At 39.4% G+C, this 25,224-nt stretch overlaps 1 protein-coding gene and 1 non-coding gene across 11 annotated transcripts in view; one reads left to right on the top strand and one right to left on the bottom strand.

The window, feature by feature from the left end:
* The window catches only part of LOC114081689 (cyclin-dependent kinase 12), an 83,012-nt gene extending 64,839 nt beyond the window's left edge, over window positions 1-18,173 (bottom strand). For 9 of the 10 annotated variants that reach the window (XR_011705043.1, XR_011705042.1, XR_011705041.1 and 6 more), the window contains exons 1-2: window positions 16,566-18,173; window positions 7,604-8,488 (exon numbers count right to left, since the gene is read on the bottom strand). Coding sequence is in view for 6 of the 10 variants with exons in the window: in XM_071603521.1 (XP_071459622.1) it covers window positions 7,604-8,488; window positions 16,566-17,608 (1,928 nt within the window). In the remaining 4 variants the exon portion in view is untranslated. The remainder of the gene's footprint in view (window positions 1-7,603; window positions 8,489-16,565) is intronic. The other variant, XM_071603519.1, reaches the window with a different exon arrangement.
* Window positions 6,656-6,726, top strand: Trnaa-ugc (transfer RNA alanine (anticodon UGC)). Its single transcript has one exon. It is a non-coding gene; the product is annotated as a tRNA-Ala (tRNA).
* Window positions 18,174-25,224: the final 7,051 nt, after the last annotated feature.

The raw sequence follows: 25,224 nt of genomic DNA, 5'->3' as shown, positions 1-25,224 counted from the left end.
GCATATAAGGCAAGCACTCTATCAGCTGAGCTATATCCCCAGGCCTCAGATATTCTTTTTAATTAAAATCTTAATTCCTCATGATTTGAGAATCAATTTTGTTAGTTCTGATTCACCAGAAGAAAGATAAACATCAAAGGATCTGAACTATGAATTGTCTAACCATTGCTACTGAAGTAAGTTTAACATATGTTTTATATTTAGGCTTTATTTTCTACAAAGTTTACTTCATGGGTTCATATAATAAAGTTCACTACTATGAAAAATGTACATTCCTTCTAAAACACTACATTTTCACATATTTATTTTAAGAAGGAAAGAGTGTTTGATAGGATATATACTACCAGTTCAGGGCACACAATATGAATAAAGGTGAAATCCTGTTTCAACAAATTCCAATGTACTAAACATGTTGGAAGTTTGGTAATAAACTTTCAAACTACAATATTTAACAACATTACAGCCTTTAGTGTAGGACACTAAGTAAAAAGTAGCTTTATAAAGTGATGAAGACATGATATAGAAGGGTTCTAATAAATGTCTTCTAATTGAAGTCAGTCACAGTGACTACTGCCTGTAATCCCATCTATATAGAAGGCTGATAGCAAGTTTAAGTCAGTCTGGGAAAAGCAGTGAGACTCGGCCTCAAAATGAAAAAGGGCTGGGCCTATAGCTTATTGATATAAAGTGCCCCTAACACTCAATCCCCAGTACTGGAAAAAAATTAAAAATAAAATAAATAAAAATAAAAATAAAATCAATCCTTCAAAGCCAGAAGAGTGGTGGTACACAACTATAAACCCAGCTGTTCAGGAAACGAAGGCAGAAGAATCACAAGTTTGAGGTTACGCTCAGGGGTAGAACATGTGCCATTAGTATCAATCAATCAATCAATCAATAAATGCCCTGGGTTTAATACCTAGTACCACAAAAAAAAAAAAAGTCATTACTCCAGCTGGGCTCAATCTGTAATCCCAGTATTTTGGGAGGCTGAAGCAGAAGGATCTCAAGTTCAAAGCTAGCCTCAGCAATTCAGACCCTAAGCAACTTGGCAAAACTCTTGTCTCCAAAAAGGATTGGGGCCAGGTGCAGTGGTGCACACCTATAATCCCAGCAGCTCAGGAGGCTGAGACAGGAGTATCACAAGTTCAAAACTAGCCTCAGCAAAAGCAAGGCCCTAAGCAACTCAGTGAGACCCTGTCTCTAAATAAAATACAAAACAGGATTGGGGATGGGGATGTGGCTCAGTGGTCGAGTGGCCCTGAGTTCAAACCCCATACCAAAAAAAAAAAAAAAATTGAGGGTTGGGGATGTGGATCAATGATTAAATGTCCTGGGTTCAATCTCTGGTAACCCCCCCACCTCGCCCCCCCAAAAAAAGGTCATTACTTGAAGATTTAGTGCTAGGAAATGCTAAGTCCTACAGCAAGGGACTAAGCAACTCAGTGAGACTCTATCTCTAAGTAAAACAGAAAACAGGGCTAGAGATGTGGCTCAGTGGTCGAGTGCCCAAGTTCAATTCCAGATACCAAAAAAAAAAAAAAAAAGTCTTAATTTCCTGGCCAAATTTTAGAATCTGGATAATACATATGAATTTATGATAATGAGATTTAATTTTAGATACAAAGTAAAGATTTGTAATATTTTCTGTTGTTGTTAATAAAGAATATGAAATTTGTGAGCTGGGGTGTGGTTCAGTGGTAGAGTGCTTGCCTAGCATGCATGAGGCCCTGGGTTCAATTTCTACACTTCCAAAAAATAAGAATACACAATTTACTTATAGACCATCAAAAAGGATTTAATTTCTTAATTGCTGTTGTTGCTGATAGGAACTGAACCCAGGGCCCCAGGGCCTTATGTATGCTAGGCAAGTGCTCTCCTACTGAATTACATCCCAAGTCCATTTTCAAATTTAATGGTATAAACTACTTGAAAAAATGATCATTTACCACCTTTCCCCAAAGCAGGTTATTTAATAAGTTATTTCAGCGAGGTATGGGGGTGCACGCCTATAATCCCACAGGCTCAGGAGGCTAAAGTAGGAGGATCTCAAGTTCAAAAGCTGCCTGCCTCAGCAACTTAGGGAGACCCTTTAGCAGCTTAGCAAGACCCTATCTCAATGAATAAAGGGCAAGGGACATGGCTCAGTGGCTAAGCACCTAGGTTCAATGCCACATACAAAAGAAAAGTTATTTCATTGGTATTTGCAAACTTGTATTAAAAAATTTAAAGCCAGATACAGTAGAAGATTGAAGCAGAAACTTAGTGAGATCCTCAAAATAGAGCTGGGCATGGTGATGCATGCCTGTAATTCCAGCAGCTCAAGAGGCTGAGGCAGGAGAATCAAGGGTTCATACCCAGCCTCAGCTACTTAGTGAGGCCTTACGTAACTTGGAGAGATCGTTTCAAAATAAAAAACAAACAAAAAAGGGCTGAGGATGTTGCTTAGTGGTTAAGCACCCGCTGGATTCAATCCCTGGTATGGGGTAGGGACTGGAAATAGCGATCCTCAAAATAAAAAATTAAAAAGCTGGCCGGGCATGGTGGCCCACACCTTAATCCCAGCGGTTGGGGCGGCTGAGACAATAAGACTGTGAGTTCAAATAAAGCCAGCCTCAGCAAAGGCAAGATGCTAAGCAACTCAGTGGGACCCTGTCTCTAAATAAAATACAAAATAGGGCTAGCGGTGTGGCTCAGTAGCTGAGTGCCCCTAGGTTCAATCCCTGGTACCAAAAAGGGAAAAAAAAAAAAAAAGGCGATGATGTAGCTCAGTGGTACAGTGTCCCCGAGTTCAATCTCATTACCACAAAAGAAACAAAACTGGAGCTAGGGCTCAGCGGTAGAGCACTTGTGCACATGCAAGGCCCTGGGTTTGCTCCTCAGCACCACATAAAAATAAATAAAATAAAGGTATTGTGTCCAACTACAACTAAAAAATAAATATTAAAAAAAAGGGGCTGGGGTTGTAGCTCAGAGGTAGAGTGCTTGCTTCACACTTGTGAGGCACACTATGTTCGATCCTCAACACCACATAAAATAAATAAATAAATAAAATAAAAATATTGTGTCCATTAAAAAATAATTAAAAATAAGAAACAAACAAAACAAATGATCCAAGCACATTCTTCTAGCAAAATCCTAAAGCAAATGTGAATGATCATATAATCCCTTCATTTTTAAATTGTGTTTTTGCATTACTGGGGTTGGAAACCAGGGACACTTTACCACTAAGCTACATCCTAAATCCTTTCAAATTTTTAAGACAGGATCTTGTTAAATGACTGAGGCTGGCTTCCCTATCCTTTCTTTTCTACAAAGAACCCAATACTTTTAAAGATACACTTTTTAAGAGTAATGCAAGCACACTGGGCATGGTGGTACATGTCTGTAATCCCAGACACTGCGGAGAATGAAGCAGAAGATCACAAGATTAAGGCCAGCCTCAGCCACTTAACAAAAACCTATCTCAAAAAAAAAAAAAAAAAAAAGGGTTGGGGATATAGCTCAATGGTAGAGTGATCCTGGACTTAATCCCCAGTACAAAAAAATAAAATAAAATTGATAATGGAAAAAATTTTCATTTCCATTTTTCTATCTTCAGTAATTTACCTATATAAAAAAAAACTAACAATAATAACACCTTTTAAAAATAATTACATTGCACTAGGAAATAAAATATATTTTCAGAATCAGAATTGCTATACAACAAATATAGTTTTGTTCACTTCATTCTCTCTCAAATATAATCTCAAGATAGCTACACATACATATAAGTAAATATTGAATGGTCCTACTTTACCCTTTTCCCCAATCTAAAAAACAGAAATCCCTGTGTCTTGTATCAAAATCATTTCACCTCACAAAATCTACACTCTATGCTGACACATAAGTTCAATAGCTAACTGTTGATTGGTTAATTCAAGCAAGCATTTTAAAATCATGATTCTTAGCCAGATCCTAACCACTATGTAAACTCATAATGAAATTTTTGTGAATAGATATAGGATTCCTTTGAATAATGCTGAACTACTTACTTCCTTTCCAACAAAAATGATAAAATCATGTATCTTTTATCTATAAAAAGTATACTGTGTACCTCAAACAACTTTTTCTACATAAAAAGATTCTGTTTAGGGGCTGGGTTTTAGCTCAATGGTACTGAGTGCTTGCCTAGCATGTGTGAGGCACTGGGTTCGATCCTCAACACCATTAAAAAATAATAAAATAAAGGTATATATTTTAAAAAAAGGTTTGTTTTCCTTTGTAGTTCTCAGGATAGAGTAGAATTCATAAATACCTATTAATATTAGAAAGAACATGTGGAAGCCAGCATGGTGGCACATGCCTGTACTGCTAATCACTTAGGAGTTTGAGGTAGGAACATGACAAGCTTGAAGCGACCTTGGGTCATTTAGCAAGATCTGTAACACACACAAAAAAAAAAGGGATGAGGGGGACGCTGGGGTTCAGCGGTAGAGCGCTCATCTAACATGTGTGAGACCCTGGGTTTGATCCTCAGTACCACATATAAATAAAGGTATTGTGTCCAACTAAAAATAATAAATATTTAAAAAAGGGAGGTGGGTGGGGGATGTAGCTTAGAGATGGAGCACCTATCTACCCAGCATGCAAAATGCCCTGGGTTCAATCTCTAGCACAGAAGAAAGGAGAGGAAAGGTATGGGGGAAAGATGTGTGTGGAAATCTTCTTTAAAATCAGATTGACAACTACATGAATAATAATAGAGCCATACTTTTTGTTTATTTGTTTGTTTCTCCATTACTTGGGACTGAATCCAGGGGCATTCTACCACTGAACTACATTCCCAACATAATATATATATATATATATATATATATATATATATATATATATATATATATTTATTTATTTTAGTTCTACATGGGCACAATATATTTTGTTTATTTATTTTTATGTGGTGCTGAGAATCGAACCCAGTGCCTCATATATGCAAGGCAAACGCTCTGTCACTGAGCCACAACCCCAGCCTAACATTCCTGGTTTTTCTGATCTTTTATTTTAAGACAGGGCTTTCACTAAGTTCTAGGGATGGCTTTGAACTTGTGATTGTCTTGCCTCAGTCTCCCAGTCCCTGGGACCATAGTCTTTTGCATTGTACCTAGCAGTCATCCTTTTTTGGAGGAGAAAAGGGGGTGGTATTAGGGATTTAACCCAGGGACACTGTACCGCTGAGCTGCATCTCCAACCCTGGTTTTTATTTTATTCTGAGACAGGTTCTTACTAAGTTGCCCAGAGCCTCACTAAGTTGCTGAAGCTGGCTTTGCACTTGTGATCTTCCTGCCTCAGCCTTCCAATTCACTGGTTTACAAGCAAGTGCCACTACATCTGGTCAGAGTCATTCTTTAAAACATTCTAGAGGGCTGAGGATGTGGCTCAAGCGGTAGCACGCTCGCCTGGCATGCGTGTGGCCAGGGTTCGATCCTCAGCACCACATGCAAAGATGTTGTGTCCGCCAAAAACTAAAAAATAAATATATAAAAAAAAAAAAACCATTCTAGAGCTGTTCTTGGTGGTGCATACTGTCGTCCCAGCTATTTGGAAGGGAAAGATAGGAGGATCACAGAACCTAGGAGTATGAGTCCAGCCTGGACAATAATGCAAGACCCTGTCTCAAAAACAAAAAAAAAAAACCAAAACCTTTTTCTTCCTTTCCATTTACTCTACTCATACAATCCGAATCATGTTTCATAATCATCTCAGTTTTCAATACTCAAAGAATTCATTAAAATTATTTTCATCATTCTGTTATGAATTGTATTCTAATTAGCAAAGATTCTACATATCATTCGTTCAGTTGTACCTTATATGATAACGTTGAAAAAATCTTTTTTTTTCTTTTCTTTTTTCCTTTGGTACTAGGGATTGAACCTAGAGGTGCTTTACCACTGAGCAACATATTTTTTTATTTTGAGACACGGTCTTGCTGAGATGCTTAAGAACTTGCTAAATTGCTAAGACTGGCCTCAAATTGGCAATCCTCCTGCCTCAGTCTTCTGAGTCACTGGGATTACAAGCATGTGTCACTGTACCTGACCAATGCTAAAATTTTTAAAGGTGGTGAAGTATTGTGGTTATACTGGAATATGTTACTATTAGGAGAGACATACTGATGTATATAGAATATCATAACTACAGTAGTTAAAATAAATTTGATAGACTGGGCATGGTGGCACACACCTATCTCAGGAGGCTGAGGCAGGAGGATTACAGGTTCAAAGTCAGCCACAGGAACTTAGGAAGTCCCTAAGCAACTAAGAAAGACCCTGTCTCAAAATGAAAAATAAAAAGGGTTGGAGATGTGGCTCAGGGGTTAAGCACTCTGAGTTCAATCCCCAAGAAAATAGTAAATGAAATAAAATAAATGTGACAGAAAGTTAATAATTGGTGAACCAAGTAGAGCATAGGATTGTTAATTATATTGTTTATTTTTATAAAGACACTAAAATTTTCAAAATAAAAATACAGATGAGGGCGGCAGATGTGGCTCAGTGGTAGGATGTTTGCCTAGCATGTATGAGGACCTGAGTTCAATCCTAGCATTGCAAAAAACAAACAAAAAAACAGAGGAATACTTTTAAAAAATCTGAATCAAAATTAGCCTTATCAGAGCTGAGGATATAGCTCAGTTGGTAGAGTGTTTGCCTTGCATGCACAAGGCCCTGGGTTCAATCCCTAGTATCACCACCCCAAAAAAACAGCCTCTATCAATAAACCTATGAAAATCGGTTTAGTAGGCCTCAACTCCTAATTCTTTATTCCTAAGGGACTGAATCCACGGGCATTCTACCACTGAACTACATTCCCAGCATATATATATATATATATATTTAGTTCTTTGGGGACGGTAAAGTGTCCCTGGGTTAAATCCCTAATACCACCCCCTTTTCTCCTCCAAAAAAGGATGACTGCTAGGTACAATGCAAAAGACTATGGTCCCAGGGACTGGGAGACTGAGGCAAGACAATCACAAGTTCTTAAATATGACCTTTTCCACTGGGGGGGGGGGGGGGAATCAAACCTCAAAAGCACTTCCTATTCATAAAAGCAATCTGAATAGCCATGCATTAGTAGTTTTGGGGGGGTCTAAAAACTACTAATTGAACTAGTAGGGAATTGAATCCAGGGGTGCTTTTCCACTGAGCTATGTCCCCAGACTACTTAAATTTGGAGATAGGGTTGCGCTAATTTGCTGTAGGTGGCCTCAAACTTGCGATTGCTTGTCTTAGCTAGCCAAGTCACCTGGATTACAGATATGCACACTGTGCTCAACTCCATGAATTATTATTTTACTTTATTTTATTTTTTGGTACTAGGGATTAAACCCAGAGGTGCTTAACCACTGAGTCACATCCCCACATTTATTTATTTTTTATTTTGAGACAGGGTCTTGCTAAGTTGCTTAGGGCTTTGCTAAGTTGCCAAGGTTGGCTTTGAACTCACAATTCTCCTGCTTCAACCTCCTGAGCCAAAGAGCATTAGTTGTGACAAAGTTTAAAAACAGAAAACACATTACACTTAGATCAAAAGGATTAATTTTTTTCCAGTTAACTATGGGACTTACCTATCGATGTCATCATCTCCAGGTAACAAGGGTGGGAGGGGCAGAGGAGGCAACGTGGAAGTTTTCAAGTGTGGAATAGCAGCTGTTACAGTTACTTGAGTCTTCATAGAAACCTGTACAGGGGGCTGAGAATTTGCCTGAGAGGACAGAGTAGATGTCCTTGGATGAGTAGAAGGGGGAAAAGTTGAACTACTAGGAATAGGAACCTGACTAAATGTTGGTTGGGGAGGAGGCAGAGGTGGTTGTTGTGGAATAGTTGGTAGTGGAGGCAAAGGTGGCAAAGGGGGTGTCTGAGGTGGAGGTGTAGTAGTTGGTAAAGGAGGTGGAGGAGAAGTAATTATGGGGAGAGGTGGAGGGGTCTCCTTTTCTGGTGTCTCTGTCTCCTTTGGAGTAACAATCTCCTCTTTCAGTGCTATGGGTTTAGAGTCTCTTGTTCCCTGTGCTTTCAAATCTTTAACAGGATGCTTCTCAGAGTTCTCATCCAACTTTACCTTCCCTGTATCTACAGAATTTTTGACCTCTGTATTTGAATGCGTTACATTCACCAGTTCAGTATCTGGGGCACATTTTTCCAATTTTACACCTCTGGGTAACTTTTTAGACTCCAAGCCTGAATCCTTAGCCTCCACTGAACTGTTCTCTTTCCTAGGTAAAAATATAGGTGAACCCTTTGATTCCTTTCCATCCATTTTTGCTGCAGCTGCAGCAGCTGCTCTCTCCTTCTTTTTTCTACTGAGTTCAGCTCCCAGGCTGGAATTCAGTGGAAGCCTGACCGGTGAGATACTGGAATGACGACTTCGTGACCCAGATCTCTTCTTTTTACTATGAGAAGATGAGTGTCTTGAATATGCAGGACTTCTACTTCTGGACTTCATGGATTTCCTACTGGAAAAGAAAAAGGCAATTTAAAATGGATAGACTATTGCAATATACTGAAGAAAGCAGATAAGCAAAGCTATGGAAAACTTTCACTTTTTTTTCTTCTCCTTGGTACCAGGGATTGAACCCAGGGCACTTTACCACTGAGCTACATCCCCAGCCCTATTTAATTTGAGAGAGTCTCACCAAGTCACTGAGGGCCTTGCTAAACTGCCCAGGACCTCAAGCTTGCAATATTCTTATCTCAGCCTCCTGAGTCACTGGGATTACAGGCATGTGTCATGGCACCCAGCAGAACTAAAGTATTAAACCCATTTTGAGTAAATCCATCCAAAAAATAAATTAGGTACCATCAAAATAAAAGTTTCAGAAACCAGCCCAAATAAAAGGAGCCTAAGAAGACATGGAAATTAAATGTAATATCATGTTTAAGATCCTGGAACAGAAAATGGATATTAGGTAAAGACTGATCTGAATAAATTAGACTTCAATTAATAATTATGTTTCCATATTGATTATCTATAACAAAAGTACCACTCTAATATAATGTTAACAACAAGGAAAACTGGATATAGGCGTATATAAAAACTCCCCATAGCACTTTCACAATTTCTTTGTAAATTACTGGACATGATACCACATGCCTATAGTCCCAGAGACTCAGGAGGCTGAGGCAGAAGAATAGCAAATTTAAGGCCAGTCTGGACAACTCAGCAAAACCCTGCTTCAAAATAAAAAGGACTGGGGATGTAGCTCAGTGGTAAAGCACCCCAAAGTTCAATCCTGAGTATTAAAACAATATTTTCTATAAATCTAAAACTATCCTAAAATACAAGGTTCATTTAAAAAAATGGATAAGAGGAACTATGTCCTACAAAAACATATTTGAGTCATACAACACTAAAAATTGTTCGTTATTTAAATGAAGGAAGACAAAACAATACATTTCTTTCCCACATTGGAAAAGAAATAAATAGCCATATTCACAAATGCTTACTTTCAGAATTTTGGCTTCAATCTTTGATAAAGTGAAAATAAAATAATAAGACTGGGGATTTAGCTCAGTTCGTACAGTGCTTGCCTTGCATGCACAAGGCCCTGGGTTCGATCCCCAGCACGCAAAACAAAACAAAACAAAAAAAAAGATACAGTCATAATCTATAATAAAGGTAGTTATATAAATTAAGAAGTTAATCTAACTTTTCAAACTAAGGAGCTATTTAATTGGCAGATTCCCGGAAAATATGTTGTTCTTTATACCCTTAATTTATGATAAAGTTGTGCACACAGTAAACAAACCCCCAATGTTAAAAAAGTTAGGATTCATAAGTAGACAAATTAGAGAAAATTTTTTAGCAAAATAATCCATTAGAAATTTTTAAAAAGGCTGGGGCTAGGGATGTGGCTCAAGTGGTAGCACGCTCGCCTAGCATGCGTGAGGCACTGGGTTTGATTCTCATTGTGTCCACCTAAAATTAAAAAATAAATATTAAAAAAAAAGAAGAAGAAGAAGTTTTAAAAAGGGCTGGGGATACAGCTCAGGTGGTAGAGTGATTGCCTTGCATGCACAAGGCCCTGGGTTCAATGCCCAGTACCACAAAAAAAAAAAAAAAAAAAAAGTTTTTAAAAAATATGATAGTTCCTGGGGCTGGGGATGTGGCTCAAGCGGTAGCGTGCTCGCCTGGCATGCGTGCCGCCCGGGTTTGATCCTCAGCACCACATACAAACAAAGATGTTGTGTCGGCCGATAACTAAAAAAAATAAGTATTAAAATTCTCAAAAAAATTCACTAAAAATTCACTAAAAAAAATATTAAAATATTTTTTACAAATTCTCTCTCTCTCTCTTTAAAAAAAAAAAAATATATATATATATATATATGATAGTTCCTGGTCCTTTTCATATAAAAAAGGATTTCCAATCAATTTTTTAGGAACTCATAATTAAGACAAGGCGGGGCTGGGATTCTGGCTTAGCAGTACAGTGCTCGCCTACGACGGGCAGGACCCGGGTTCCTCAGTACCACATAAAAATAAAGGCATTGTGTTGTGTCCATCTACATCTAAAATATATATATATATTTTAAAAAAATTTTTTAAATAAAAAAATAATTAAGACAAGGTATTATATTTTTATTATATTATTGCATGTTCAATTAATTTTCTTCTTAAGGAAGAATGGGGAGTAAAATCTGGTAAATCTTTTTTTTTTTTTTTTTTAATGTATGTTTTTATGTGGTGTTGAGGATCGAACCCAGGGCCTCACACATGAGAGGCAAGCACTCTACCCCTGAGCTACAACCTGAGCCTAAAATCTGGTAAATCTATGGGGCAAATTATTTCAAGTTGAAACACCAGTCTCATTAATTCTTTTTGTTCTTTACCAAAGCCTAATCTGTTCAAGCATCAATGAGAGACAAGCAAACAGGGATATGGAGATATCATATATCTGGCTCAATAGAAGAACACTTGCCTAGAATGCAGGAGAACCTGGGTTTAATCCACAGCACTGAAAAAAAAAAGGGACTGGACAAACATAATTTGCCCATTAGTCTAAAACAAATTGCTCCCATTTCAGATCAGTATTTCCCTTTATCTGTGGGCACTGATAAAACTAACATGAATCAAAATGAACAGCATATATATGTAAGGGAAACAACTCACATGACAGCAGCCATGGTTTTCTTTTATCTATACTCCTTTTGGAAGTTCATTTCAAAAATTAGTTAAAATATAGAATTATTATTGGAAGAAATAGTACTAAAAAACATCAATGACAACATATATATGAACATAAAAAATATTGAAAGTAATTAAATCACTGGGCATGGTGGCACACACCTGTAATCCCAGAAAGCTGAAAGTGAAGGCTGAGGCAGGAGGATCACAAGTTTAAGGGCAGCCTCAACAACTTAGTGAGGCCCTAGGCAACTTAGCAAGGTCTTGTCTCAAAATAAAAAAAAAAAACAGAAAAAAACGCCAGGCAAGGTGGTGCACACCTGTAAAGTTCCCAGTGGCTCGGAGGCTGAGGCAGGAGGATCCAAGTCCAAAGACAGCCTCAGCGACTTAGCAAGACCACAAGCAACTTAGCAAGACCCTGTCTCAAAATAAAAAATAAGGGGCTGGCGTTATGGCTCAGCGGAGAACGCTCACCTAGCGTTTGAGAGGTCCTAGGTTCAATCCTCAGCACCACATAAAAATAAACAAACAAAATAAAGGTACTGAGTCCTAAAAAAATAAATATTTTTTAAAAATTAATACAAAAAACTAAAAAACAATGTTGGGGTTGTGGCTCAGTGACAGAGTGCTTGCCTAGCATGCGTGAGGCGCTGGGTTCAATCCCTGGTACATAAAAATAAACAAATAAAGGTATTGTGTCCATCTACAACTAAAAAAAATACTTTAAAATAAATAAATAAAAAGGGTTGGGGATGTGCACCTGGCTTCAATCCCTGGTACCAAATCAATAAATAATAAAAAAGGCTGAAGATATGTCTTAGTGTTTACGCCATATCCCTAGTGCAAAAAAAAAAAAAAAAAAAAAACGTAATTAAATAGATTTATCAAGTATCTACTCACTGTTAAGAAAACTAATACTCCTCTTTGTAAATACTTGACTGAATATGTTTTCTACTTGAATTATAGTTGAGATAAAATACTTCTATCCTGGAGAAAATGTCTAAAACCCTAAATGTTAAGTAATGCGAGATACTACCATGCATTAGAAAATTTAGATTGGACTAGGGATGTAGCTGAGTGATTTGAGAGCTTGCCTAGCATGTGAAAAGCCCTGAGTTCAATCTCTAGTATCCAAAACACTGATTTTAGTTTTTCAACATGACAATCTTGCTATAAATCCTTCAATTTTGGAACAGAAACTTTTTTTTTTTTTTTAAACTGGGGACTGAAACCAGGGTCACTTTTACCACTGAGCTACATCCCCAGTCTTTTTTTTTGAGGCAGAATCTTGCTAAATTGCTGAGGCTGGTCTCCAACTCTTGATCCTCCAACCTCAGTCTCCCCATTCACTAGGATTTCAGACCACCAAGCTGGCAGAAGTCTATCATTAATAGGACATTTGGTTTCCCATTTGGTTATTTTAGTAATACAAACACGAGTTAAGTTTCAAGTCTATCTAAAGAAAAAAAGGGGAAAGGGACAACAAATAAGAAAAATATAGGGAGCAAAATATAACCTAAAAAATGTACCTTCCCCCTGAATGTTTACCCATTTCAAATAAAATCACTATTAATTACTGCTGATTTGGCATATGCAAAGATGTTGAATTTATGCTAAAGCATTTCAAGTTTTTTTAAATGAAATTGTTGTATTCTGACAGTGTTTGTTTTTCAGAGAATACTAAAGGGATCTGTATGTTCCTCTACTCTTTAACTCTATAAAATGCTGTACTTATTGTTGACAATTCCAATGAATGAGGAAAAATTTGTAGTGCATACATACAAATATATTTACAAATCAACAAAAAAACACGCATGTGTTTCTGGATAAATGATGAAATATTTATATTTGCATCCTCTACTATCACACAGTGTCTTCAATTCTTTCTATATTTTTATTTGCCTTTACTGCACTTGTTTCCATTAATTAGCAGAACTTCCTCAACTTACTAAAGAGCATTTGAGAATCGCTATTTTCTCTAATTCAAAACTGGAAGCAGTTTCTAATGGAACGCATTTTAGTGTATTATTTTTATTTATTTTTCTCAATACTGGGAATTAAACCCCATGAGTGCTCAATCACTGGGCTGCATTCGCCCCTTCTCTTTTTTTTGGTACTGGAGATTGAACCCACTTAACCCCTGAGCCACATTCTCACTCCTTTTTTTCTTTTCCTTTTTTTTTTTTAACATTTTTTTTTAGTTGTAGATGGACACAATATCTTTATTTTTATTTGTTTTTATGTGGTGTTTTTACGAACCCAGGGTCTTACACATGGGAGGCAAGCGCTCTACCACTGAGCCACAGTCCCAGCCCTCCTTTTTATTTTTCTAGACAGGGTTTCACTAAGTTGCTGAGGCTGGCTTTGAACTCAAGATCCTCCTGCTTCAGCCTCCCAAATTGCTAGGATTATAGGCATGCACTCTCTCCTGAGCCACAACACCACCCCCAACTTCATTATATATTCAAAAGTCCCATAATAGTAAAAATTCTTTTAATAGCCTTAAAAAAATACTCTCACAAAAAAACATGTTCTAAGAATACTTGTTAAACTTCCTTTAAAAACTATGCTGTTGTTGCTGGGCACAGTGGAGCACACCTGTAATCCCAGTGGCTTGGAAGGCTAAGATAGGAGAGGAGGCACTAAGCAACTCAGTGAGACCCTGCCTCTAAACAAAGTATAAAACCTGACTGGGCATGTGGCTCAGCTTGCCCTGAGCTCAATCCCTGCTACCCCCATCATCAAAAAAAAAGGGAAAAAAAACTATGCTATTGGGGCTGGTGTTGTGGCTCGGGGAGAGTGCTTGCCTAGCACACATGTGAGGCACTAGGTTCAATCCTCAGCACCACCTAAAAATAAATAAAGGTATTGTGTCCATCTACAATTAAGAAAAAAAAAAACTATGCTGTTAACTGGGCACAGTGGTGCATGCCTATAATCCCAACATGAGAGGTTGAGACTGGAGGATTGCAAGTTTGAGGACAACCTCTTCAACTTAGTCTCTATGCAACTGAGTCTCAAAATGAAAACTCAAAAAAAAAAAAAAAAAGGTGGGGATGTAGCTCATTGGGAAAGTGTCCCTGAGTTCAATTGCCAGTACCAAAAAAAAATCTATACATGATAATTTACAAATGGCACACTAAAGACTTATGCATCTTGTGATATATAAATTTTACCCTTCACCCCTCCAAAAAACACTGGGTTCTAGGAAATGGCATACATGCTGAAGTCTTTAGAATGAAGTGTACTGATGCATGCAACTTACTTTAAGATGAATCAAAAGATGGACTGATGAAGAGATCAATAGGTATGTGGTAAAATATATGGCAAATATTAAGTGTAGACTCTAGGTGTTATATAATATACAGGTGTTCATTATAATTTTTTTTTTTTTGGTAGCAGAGATTGAACTCAGGGGTACTCCACCACTGAGCCACATCCCCAGTGCTATTTTGTATTTTATTTAGAGACTGCGTCTCTCACTGAGTTGCTTAGTGCCTCCCAGTTGCCAAGGCTAGCTTTGAACTCGAGTTTCTCCCGTCTCAGCCTCCCAAGCTGCTGGGTTACAGGCGTTCGCCACAACACTAGACCACTATAATTCTTTTAACCTGTGTTTTAATTTTATTATTATTATTTTTTTAAACAGTAAGCTGGGAACAGCATTGAACTCCTATAATTTCAGCAACTAGGGAAACTGAGAACGGAGGATCACAGGTTTAAGGCCAGCCTAGGCAATTCAGCAAGCTCCTGTCTCAAAAAATAAATAAATAAAGGACTAAGGAATGTAGCTCAGTAGTTAAGTGCCCATGGGTTCAATCACCAGGGCCTTCCCCCGACAAAATAATAATAAATTGAGATGAAAATATTAAGAAACTTCAACCCTTGACAGTTAGGGACTCTGCAATTTGATGAATTCATACTAGTTTCTGAATAATTATAACTTTAAGTCACCAAAAATTACATTGACATACAAAACACTGCATGAATTTTTTAAATTAGTGTAATTTCTTTACTAGCATTCAATGACATTATCCTCATTCACAGAATTTACTGAGTGGTACAATGTATGATATGCACTTCATATTAATTAATTTAATCCTCACAACAACTCTAGAAGTAGATAATTATTATCTCTATTTTATTCATGGAGAAATTAAATCGTTTTCCAAAGGTCACAAAGGAGCATTAGGATTCCACTCAGTTTCAATAAAAGCTACATTTTTCTTTTGTAGACACAGATGAGTCCTCAAATATATAAGGTATATTTCATTGCCTAGGAACCGAAACAGTTTTCCACAGATAATACACTCTAAGGCTGAAATTTCTAATATGCCTTTCTCACAAAAATATTGTGAAGACATTATTACCATGTTTTTAGAGAAAGATTTTGAAAACTGTCAGTGGTCACAAGGTACCATTTAGTAAAGTTGTAAAGAAAACCAAATTGGGCTGGCCATGGTGGCACATGCCTGTAATCCCAAACTTGGAAGGCTGAGGCAGGAGGATGGAGAGTTCAAAGCCAGCCTCAGCAATTCAGCGAGGCCCTAAGCAACTTAGTGAGACCCTTTCTCAAAATAAAAAATAAAATGGGGGGGCTGGAGTTGTAGCTTAGCAGTAGAACACATGCCTCATTCGTGTGAGGCACTGGGTTCTATTCCTAGCACCACATATAAATAAAGGTCTATGAACAACTAAAAAATATGTTTTAAAAAATAAAGAAATAATAAAATGGGCTGGAGATGTTGCTCAGTGACTAAGTGCCCCTGGATTCAATTCCTGGTATCAGAGAGAGAGAGAGAGAGAGAGAAATTTTCCTAGGGACCAATTACTTCTAGGCTATTTAATGTCAAAAAGAAAACCACCTAATCAGGTGAATTTCCTCTCAAACATCCATTAAAAGATAGAACTCTGCCTGTCAATTAGGCAATGAATAAACTTACAGGTTTGGAGACTCAGTTTATAGCACAAATGGTAGGATGACCTAAGCGAATAGCCTCAAGAGAACACAAATGAAAAGTTATAATCACTCAAGTCTCTAGTCAGGTCCAAGAAAGTGTAAGTACTAACACCAAGGGGATTTTTTAAAAACTTGAGGCAAAGCAACAGAAATAGGATCTAAAATTAACAATGCTCTGCACTCACCAGACAAAAGCCCATTTCTCTCACACAGAAGCATACAACTGAAGATCCCACTACTGGAAGTACCTACCTTTAAAAGCTGCAGGCATGTGAAATCTTTACTTCTCAAATTCTGGAGTAAAGGGAGACCAGACTTATCTACTTCAATGGCAAAGTGTCCTAATCAAGCACAAACACTGGGGACTTCAACAAAAAGTTATCATGACTAATTGCCAGTTCCTCACAACCCACCCTACCTCTGGAAGGACTGTTAGACAAAAGCTCACCTGGGGAGCGGACTTCGACTGAGAGACCGCTTGCTCATGAAAGGGCTGCTGGAGCGCCTTCGACCATAGGGACTGGGTGATCTCCCGCTGTAAGAGCCACTCCTTTCATAGCTGGACGACCGTCTCCGGCTATAAGGACTCACAGACCTCTGTCGTCTACTGTAGGGGCTGGGTGACCGGGTACCGGACTGATAGGCAGAAGGCTCCTTGTAAGGTGGGCTGATGGACTGCCTTCTTGAGGTACTTCCAGGACTCTTCTTGTAGGAGTCATAATTGCTAGAGGTATGAGATCTCGGAGGACTAACGTCATAATCTTGGCCATAAGAAGCTCCTGAGGGGCTGTCATCTTGTTTGGAGCTGTCAGACCACTTCCTGTGGGGACTCCTGGATCTCCGTTTGGGGCTGTCCACTGTTTTGTAACTTTTGGGTGTTTCCCTTTTCCGATGACTTTTACTCCGATCTTTGTGTCCAGACTTTAGCTCACGTTCTTTCCGGGTCTTTTCCTTATGGAGTTTGGATGACCTGGATTCCTTGCTGCTGCTCTTGGATATCTGTGCCTTACCATAGTCATCGTTCTCCTCATTTGAACGCTTTGAACTTCCTGATACTCGGTCTTTCATCGATCCCGACTTGCTGGAGACTTCCTGGTTTTTTTCTTTTTCGGTCTGTTTAGTTTTTAGTAAGTCCCGGGAACGCCTGTGCTGGTGGTGACGATGTTTATGCAGGCGGTCACTCCGATCCGTTCCACGACGTTCATCATTCTCCCTCCTATCTAATTTGAAGGCCATGTCGTCAGAGAAGGTGTCTGAATCAGAGCTGATGTCATCATACTCCACCAAAGGTTTGATAACTGTACCCAAGGATGCTTCGGGGGTCACCAACCCCATGTCTTTGGAGTGCTTGGACTTATGCCTCTTGTGCTTCGACACCAATCGGTGACGCTCTCTGCTGTTGGAGCTGCCACCTCCCGATGACGGCTGCAAAGTTCCAGAAGCTCCTCCACTCCCGTCCTTCTTGCCCCCATGTCTCTCTGAATTGGGCATTCCCTTTCCCCTGGCCTTAAGAAGGGGAAAAAGTTCCCCAGCACTCCAAGAAGTAACCCCCACCCACCCCCCCACCCTAAATCCACGCCCACCAAAGTGCCCCTAGAAGGTGGTGGGGAGGGAAGGGACGGTAGGCCAAGCTCCTCCTCCCTCCCGATTCCTCAGCACCCTCCTACATGAGGTGGGGGGTGAAGGAGCGAGGGAAGAAATGAGAGTTCCTCAGCAGTGGAGTTGCGAGACAACGAATAGCTCCTTAAGTCTGCAACCCCCAACCCCGCGGAACCAGTCCTCAGGCCTCCGCGCCGGGAGGTGGAGGAAGTAGGTAGCCGACGGCCCGGGGATGTGGGGCCGACTCGGGCTCTGGGGCCCTGTGAAGACTGCGCGGGCCCTTCCCCTACCCGGTAGCCCGGCTCAGGGCGGCTTCCTGTCGCCGGGGTCCCGCGAACTAGGTACCTCACGCCCCCTTTGTCCCTCTTTCCTGAGGGAAGCCCCTTTTCTAGCCTTCGCCTCGCCTCAATACCTCACACACTCGCTCCCTCACACAGATCTCAGTCACACACTAGATTAAACCGAAACGGCACTTGGGGGAGGGGGGAGGGGCAATTGCAGGAAATACCGCGAGAGCACAGCTCTCGCGATACTTCTAGCTTCCTTTTCGCCTCTCCCCACTACTCGATCTAACAACGCGAGAACAGGAACCTAAACGAGAAAAGCGTCCCGCAGATTCTCGCGATAAGCTTCCACCTTTTTATTTGAGGAAAGCTTTACAGAAACAGCTAGCAAAAAAATACGTATAAACGTGAGCCGTGCTGGTAACTCATTGAGCCGATATCCCCAGGTTCCGGTGCAAAAGCATTTTACTGTACTTTTAAGCAAGCCTTTTAGCTACCATGATAAAAATGTTTTTAACAGGGTAAAGGGCGAACGTGGTGACATTTCAAGTCCCTGAGTATTTAAAAAGTTTCGCACTTTTTTTTAATATTTATTTTTTAGATGGACACAATATCATTATTTATTTTTATGTGCTGAGGATCGAACCCAGGGCCTCCCAAGTGCTAGGAGAGCGCTCTACCGCTGAGCCACAACCCACGCCCCCCCCCCCCGCACTTTTATTTTTAATTAGTTTTTTGTTGTTGTTTTCTTGGTTTTGTTTTGCGGAACAGGGATTGAACCCAGAAGGGCTTTACTGCTGAGCAACATCCCATTCCTATTTATTTATTTATTCTGTTTGTGATATTGGGAATTTAACCCAGGGGTGCTTTACCACTAAGCCACTTCCGAGTCCTCATTATTTTTCTTTCTCAATTTTACTTGTGGTGCTGGGGATTGTACCCAAGGCCTTGTGCATTCGAGGCACGCACTCTACCAACTGAGGTATATCCCCAGCCCCACCCTCATTAATTTTTACTGTGGGAGAGTGGGCTTTGAACTTATGATTCCCCCTTCTTCAGCCTCCCGGTGTAGCTGGGATTCCTAGTGTGCACCACCACTCCTGGCTAAGCCATTTTATTTTGAGATAGTATTTTACCAAATTGCTGAGGATCTTGCTAAATTGCTGAGACTGGCTTTGAATGAGTTATCCTTCTGCCTCACCCTCCAGAGTGGCCCCCCCAGACTTAGCCTGGAACTTTCCATCCTTCTAACTTGGCCTCCTGAAGCCTCCTGGGTCACTAGGATTAGGGGCGATCACTACCGCACCTGGCTTGTTTCCCATATTTATAGTGTAAGCTACATGCCAAGCATTTTACTTATGTTATCTCTAATACTCACAGCTACCCTGCAGGACATGATATCCTCATGACTGTTTTATAGATAATGCAATTCCATATTCAGAGAAGTTAAATAATTGAGGGTAACACAGGTAGTCCACCGAGTGCTGCAACCAAGAATCAAACATGTATCTCTGATACTAAAGCACAAACTCTTCCATCATGAGGCACTACCTCTCTGCCCTCTTCAAATCTAAAAGCCTTAAAGTTCCTCTGTTTTTGCGATAGTCCCAAGGCTCTTACGGATAATTTAGCTTTTTAACCTCACGCAAAATATTGTAACTATTAACAAGAAAAGAAAATGCCTTATACTGGTCTCTAAGTTTTCAAAACCTCAAACATGCATTAGCCCATTCCTTCTTTGCAACGCTGACATGGGACTGTGTAGGAGAAAACAAAGACACAGAGAGGTAACATGACCCAAGCTTCTTCATTCTTTCCTTCAACAAATTTATATGTGAGGATCCGGGGATATAGCCCCAGTGGTAAATGCGCATCTACCATACCTGAAGCCCTGGGTTCAATCACCAGCACCAAATAAATAATCAGGTTGTGATGGCACACAGCATGTAATCCCAGCAGCATGGGAGGCTGAGGCAGGAGGATCACAAGTTTGAAGTCAGTCTCAGTAACCTAGCAAGATCCTGTCTCAAAAAATAAAAAGGGCTGGGGCTGGAGCTGGGGCTCAGCAGTAGCGCAATTGCCTGGCATGTATGAGGCACTGGGTTCGATTCTCAGCACAACAGCACCACATATAAATAAGTAAGATAAAGGTCTATCAATAACTAAAAGATAGAAAAAATAAAAAGGGCTTGGGATGTGGCTCAGTAGTTAAGGGCCCTTGGGTTCAATCCCTGTTGCCAAATAAATAAATATTGAATTTATTAAATTTCAAAACCCTTCTACTTGTAATAGTACCCATTTAAATAGGCTTTCAAGTAGAATATAGGCAGCATATTGTACTATAAGTTATAAGGTAATAAATGTCATAAGAATGACATGGAGTTGGGCCTGGGGTTGTAGCTTAGTAGTAGAGCAATTGCCTAGCATGTGTTGAGACACTGGGTTGGATTCTCAGCATCCCATACAAAAAAATAAATAAATAACATTAAGGTTTGTTGACAACACAAAAATAAAGAAAAAAAAAAAGAGAGAGAGAGAGAATGACACGGAGTACTGAATGCTCAGAAGTGACTAGGAGAGAAAGCTTTTCGGGGCTGGGAGTATAGTTCAGTGGTAGAGCCTAACATGCTGGAGGCTCTGGGTTCTATCCCCAGCAATATAAATAAATAAATAAAGGGCCGGGGTTGAGGCTCAGTGATAGAGCACTTGCTGAGCATGTGTGAGGCACTGGGTTCCATCTTGGCACCACATAAAAATAAACTAAGGTATTGTGTCCAGCTACAACTAAAATAAATAAATAAATGAAAATTAGGGGCAATTTATTTTGTTGTTTTGTTTTGGGTAGCAGGAATTGAACTCAGGAGTACTTGACCACTGAGCAACATTCACAGCCCTATTTTGTATTTTATTTAGAGACAGGGTCTTACTGAATTGCTTAGAGCCTATCTTTTGCTGAGGCTGGCTTTAAACTCGTGATCCACCTGTGTCAACCTCCTGAGCTGCTGGGATTACAGGCATGTGCCATTGCACTTGGCTACTAGGGGCAATTTGTGCAGGCAATCCCAATAACTAGGAGGGAAGGGAACCCTGAGGAAGGCTGAGGCAGGAGGATAGCAAATTCAGTGCCAGCTTCAGCAACTTAGAGGGAAACTGTCTCCCCCCCCAAAAAAAAAAAGACCGGGGTATGAAAGGAAAATGAGAAACAAAAGACAAGAAATGAAAGACAGAGACCAGGCAACCAGGCAGAGAAGAGATAACAGGAGAGTTTATTTGTCAGAGCTGACAAAGGCACATCTTTCCATAGAGGAAGACAGGCAAAATAGGCTTGGGTTCCACAACTCTTATAGGGCAGGCTCAGCTTGGCAGGTCCTAATGCAGGTGCTTAAGGGTAGGGTTGGGATGTGGAAGTGATGATCCTTCTCAGAAATGCCCTTGGGCAGTGAAGGTTTGGGTTTGTGTGAGGGAGTGGGGTGAACCTTTCTCAAAAAGGCCCTTGGGCAGGAAAGCGAAACTTTTTATTAAACATGGAGGCTGTCACTTAAGATGGCCTTCCAGATGCTAAGCAAGGACCTTACAGGGTTGTAGCTTCCTGGTCAAGTGCCCCTAGGTTCAATCTTGATTACCAAAAAAAAAATTTTTTTATATACTATATTTTTTACTTATGTGTTATTTTTAGTTATATGTGACAGTAGAGTTTATTTATACACTTATATATTTAAATATATTATTTATACAAACATGGAGTATGTTTTATTCTAATTAGGATCCCAGCTTTGTGGATGTACAGGATATTGAGATTCACTAGGGGTATATTCGTATATGTACATAAAAAAGTTATGTTAGATTCATCCCACTGTCTTTCTTATCCCTATCCCTCCTCCCTTCCCTTCATTCCCCTTTGTCTAATCTATTGAACTTCTGTTCTTCCTCTCCCCCCTTGTGTATTAGCATTCACATATCTTGCAGGATATAAAACCTACCAAAAATAAACTAATTAAAAAAATTTAAAAGGAGGGGCATTTTAATGGGACCAGGAAGAGTGATTAGATTTTTATTTTCACTGTGTCTCCATCCCAACTACCATAAACTGAGCAATTCTCCTCTACCATGCCCTCTGCCATGATGTTCTGCCTCACCTCAAGCCCAGAGCAATGCAGTCAGCTGATGATGAACAAAAAGACTAAAACCTCTGATACCATGAGCCCCAAATAAACCTTCTATAAAAACAAAAAAGAAAATCAGTAAGCCAGAGACCAGAAAAATATTCTGAATAAAGGTAAAATCCATTCTCAAATCACTGCCTAAAATGTTCTTGTATAAAATGTTCTGGTATTAAAAAAAAAATTTAAATCTAAATGTTTGAAAAATAAATAACGTTTGAGTCCATAAATTTTGATTGTAATTTTTTTGTTGTTATTGGTACTGGCAACTGAATCCAAGGGCACTTAACCACTGAACAACATCCCCTTTTTATTTTTTTATTTTTGAAATAGACTCTTGCTAAATTGCTGAGGCTGGCCTTGAACTTGGGATCCACTGGCCTCCAGCTTTGGCCTCCTGATCTCTGGGATTACTGGCATGTACTATCATGCCCAGCATTTGGTTGTAAATTTAGAAGATTAGTTTTCATGATCTCTTTTCTTTTTTGCCATGCTGAGGGTGAATCTAGGGTCTTGACCATGCTAGGCAAGTGCTCCAATTCTCACTTTTTAATCTTCTATGGAATTAAAATAAATGCTAACAAATAAAAAGAATGGGGGTGGGGGTATATCTCAGTTGGTAAAGTACTTGTCTCCCAAGCTCAAGGCCCTGGGTTCAATCCCCAGCACACACACACACACAAAGAGAGAGAGAGAGAGAGAGAGAGAGAGAGAGAGAGAGAGAGAGAGAGATTGGGAAAAGAAGGATAAAATTAAGAATGAGGTACTCGAACTCACATATGATAACTACTTATTCACTGCAGGAGAGCCTGGATATAAAGGTCCTCACCAATGGTTTGATTCTTTGTTTTTATTTTTGTGGTAGTGGGGACTTTACCACTGAGGGGATATCCCCAGCGCTCTTAATCCTGACACAGAATCTTAATAAATTGCCAGTCAAGCTTTATCGGATTACAAGTGTATATCACCATGTCTAGATGTATTTTATATTTTTAACATCCCCCACCTCCAAAAACAGTTAGTTTATATTTGAGATTTCAGGAGTCCTCTGGAGCCTCCCTCAAAGCTTAGTTGTTTACAATTTACCCATTACCCATTTTGCCACATAAGAAGATTGTTCTTTTTAATTTTCTTTTTTTGTACTACAGATTGAACCCAGGGGTGCTTTATCACTGAGATACATCCCCAGATCTTTTTTTAAAAATTTTTATTTATTGGACTGGGGCTGTGGCTCAGTGGTAGAGCACTTGCCTAGCATGTGTGAGGCACTGGGTTCGAATCCCCGGCACCACATAAAAATAAAACAAATAAAATAAAGGTGTTGTGTCCATCTACAACTAAAAAAATATATAAAAAAATAAAATAAATTTTTATTTATTTATTTATTTTTAATTTAGAGACAAGGTCTCACTAGGTTATTTAGGGCCTTGCTAAGTAGCTGAGGCTAGTCTTGAACTTGCAAACCTCCCACCTCAGCCTCCTCAGTTGCTAGGAAGCTTCTGTCTTTTTTCTTTTCTTCCATCTTTTCTTTCTTTTTTCTTTTTTTAATATTTATTTTTTAGTTTTCGGCAGACACAACATCTTTGTTTGTATGTGGTGCTGAGGATTGAACCTGGGCCACACGCATGCCAGGCGAGCGCTCTACTGCTTGAGCCACATCCCCAGCCCCCTTATTTCTTATTCTTATTTTTCCTTATGAAAAATTCTGAACTGGGGATTATACCCAGGAGGGTCTCACTGAGCTGGTGAAGCTGGCTTTGAACTCGTGATCCGTCTGTCTCAGTGTCCTGAGCCACTGGGATTATAAGTGTGCACCACCACACCCAATTTTTTTTTTTAATATTTTTTTGGTTCTTGATGGACCTTTAATTTAGAGATTTTTTTTTTTAATGTTTGTTTTTTAGTTTTCGGCGGACACAACATCTTTGTTTGTTTGTGGTGCTGAGGATCGAACCCAGGCCGCCAGCATGCCAGGCGAGCGTGCTACAGCTTGAGCCACATCCCCAGCCCTGATGGACCTTTATTTTAATAATTTATTTATATGTGGTGCTGACAATCGAACCCAGTGCTTCACACCTTCAAGGCAAGCACTCTATCACTGAGCCATAACCCTAGCCCTAAATGTTTTATTTTAAACAGAGTCTCAATATATATTATTACTGAGGTTGGTCTCAAATTTACAATCCTCTTGCCTCAGTTTCCAGAGTAGCTGGGATGTGTGCCACTGCAATACAATTTTTTCATTGATGTTCTTTTATCTGCATTTTGCAATGAGAAATAACTTATCATTCTATTCTGTAAACAACATTTGGTTTGCAGTATTTACACGTTTTATAAGTTTAAATTATCTTAGCTAAACTTAGTACAGAAATTATTATTGATTTTATAAACAGTTTCATGAGACAGCTTTGTGGAGTATGTCTGTAATCCCATCTAATTGGGGGGCTGAGGCAGGAGAACCACAAGCCCAGGGCCAGCCTAAGCAATTTAGTCAGCCCCTGTCTCAAAATAAGAAAACAGGATGAGGGTATTGTTTAGTGGTAAAGCACTTGCTTAACATGTGCCAAGCCCTGTGTTCCATGCCCAGTTCCACAAAAGAAAAAAAAAATTTTCCATTAGAAAACAAAGCATAGGGCTGGGATTGTGGCTCAGTGGTAGAATGCTCCCCTCACACCAGCGGGACCTGGGTTCAATCCTCAGCACCACATAAAAATAAGGCATTGTGTTGTGTCCATCTACACCTAAAAAAATAAATAAATATTAAAGATAAAAACAAACAAACAAAAAAGCATAGCTGTGTATTTAATTAACATTGAGATCGGCAGTTTGTGCATAATACTTAAAAACAAAATTTTGGTGGGCTTGGTGACATAGCCTGTAATTCCAGTGGCTAGGGAGGCTGAGACAGGAGGATCAGGAGTTCAAAGCCAGCCTCAGCAAAAACAAGACATTAAGCAACTTGGTGTGACCCTGTGTCTAAATAAAATACAAAATAGGGCTGGGGATGTGGCTCAGTGGTCGAGTGTCCCGAGTTCAATCCCTAGTATAAAACATAAAAACAAAA

This window comes from Marmota flaviventris, chromosome 17 (assembly GCF_047511675.1).
Source record: "Marmota flaviventris isolate mMarFla1 chromosome 17, mMarFla1.hap1, whole genome shotgun sequence".
Lineage (NCBI taxonomy): Eukaryota > Metazoa > Chordata > Mammalia > Rodentia > Sciuridae > Marmota > Marmota flaviventris.
Note: the sequence above shows the minus strand (reverse complement) of the source record. Positions and strands in the feature narration are given on the sequence as shown.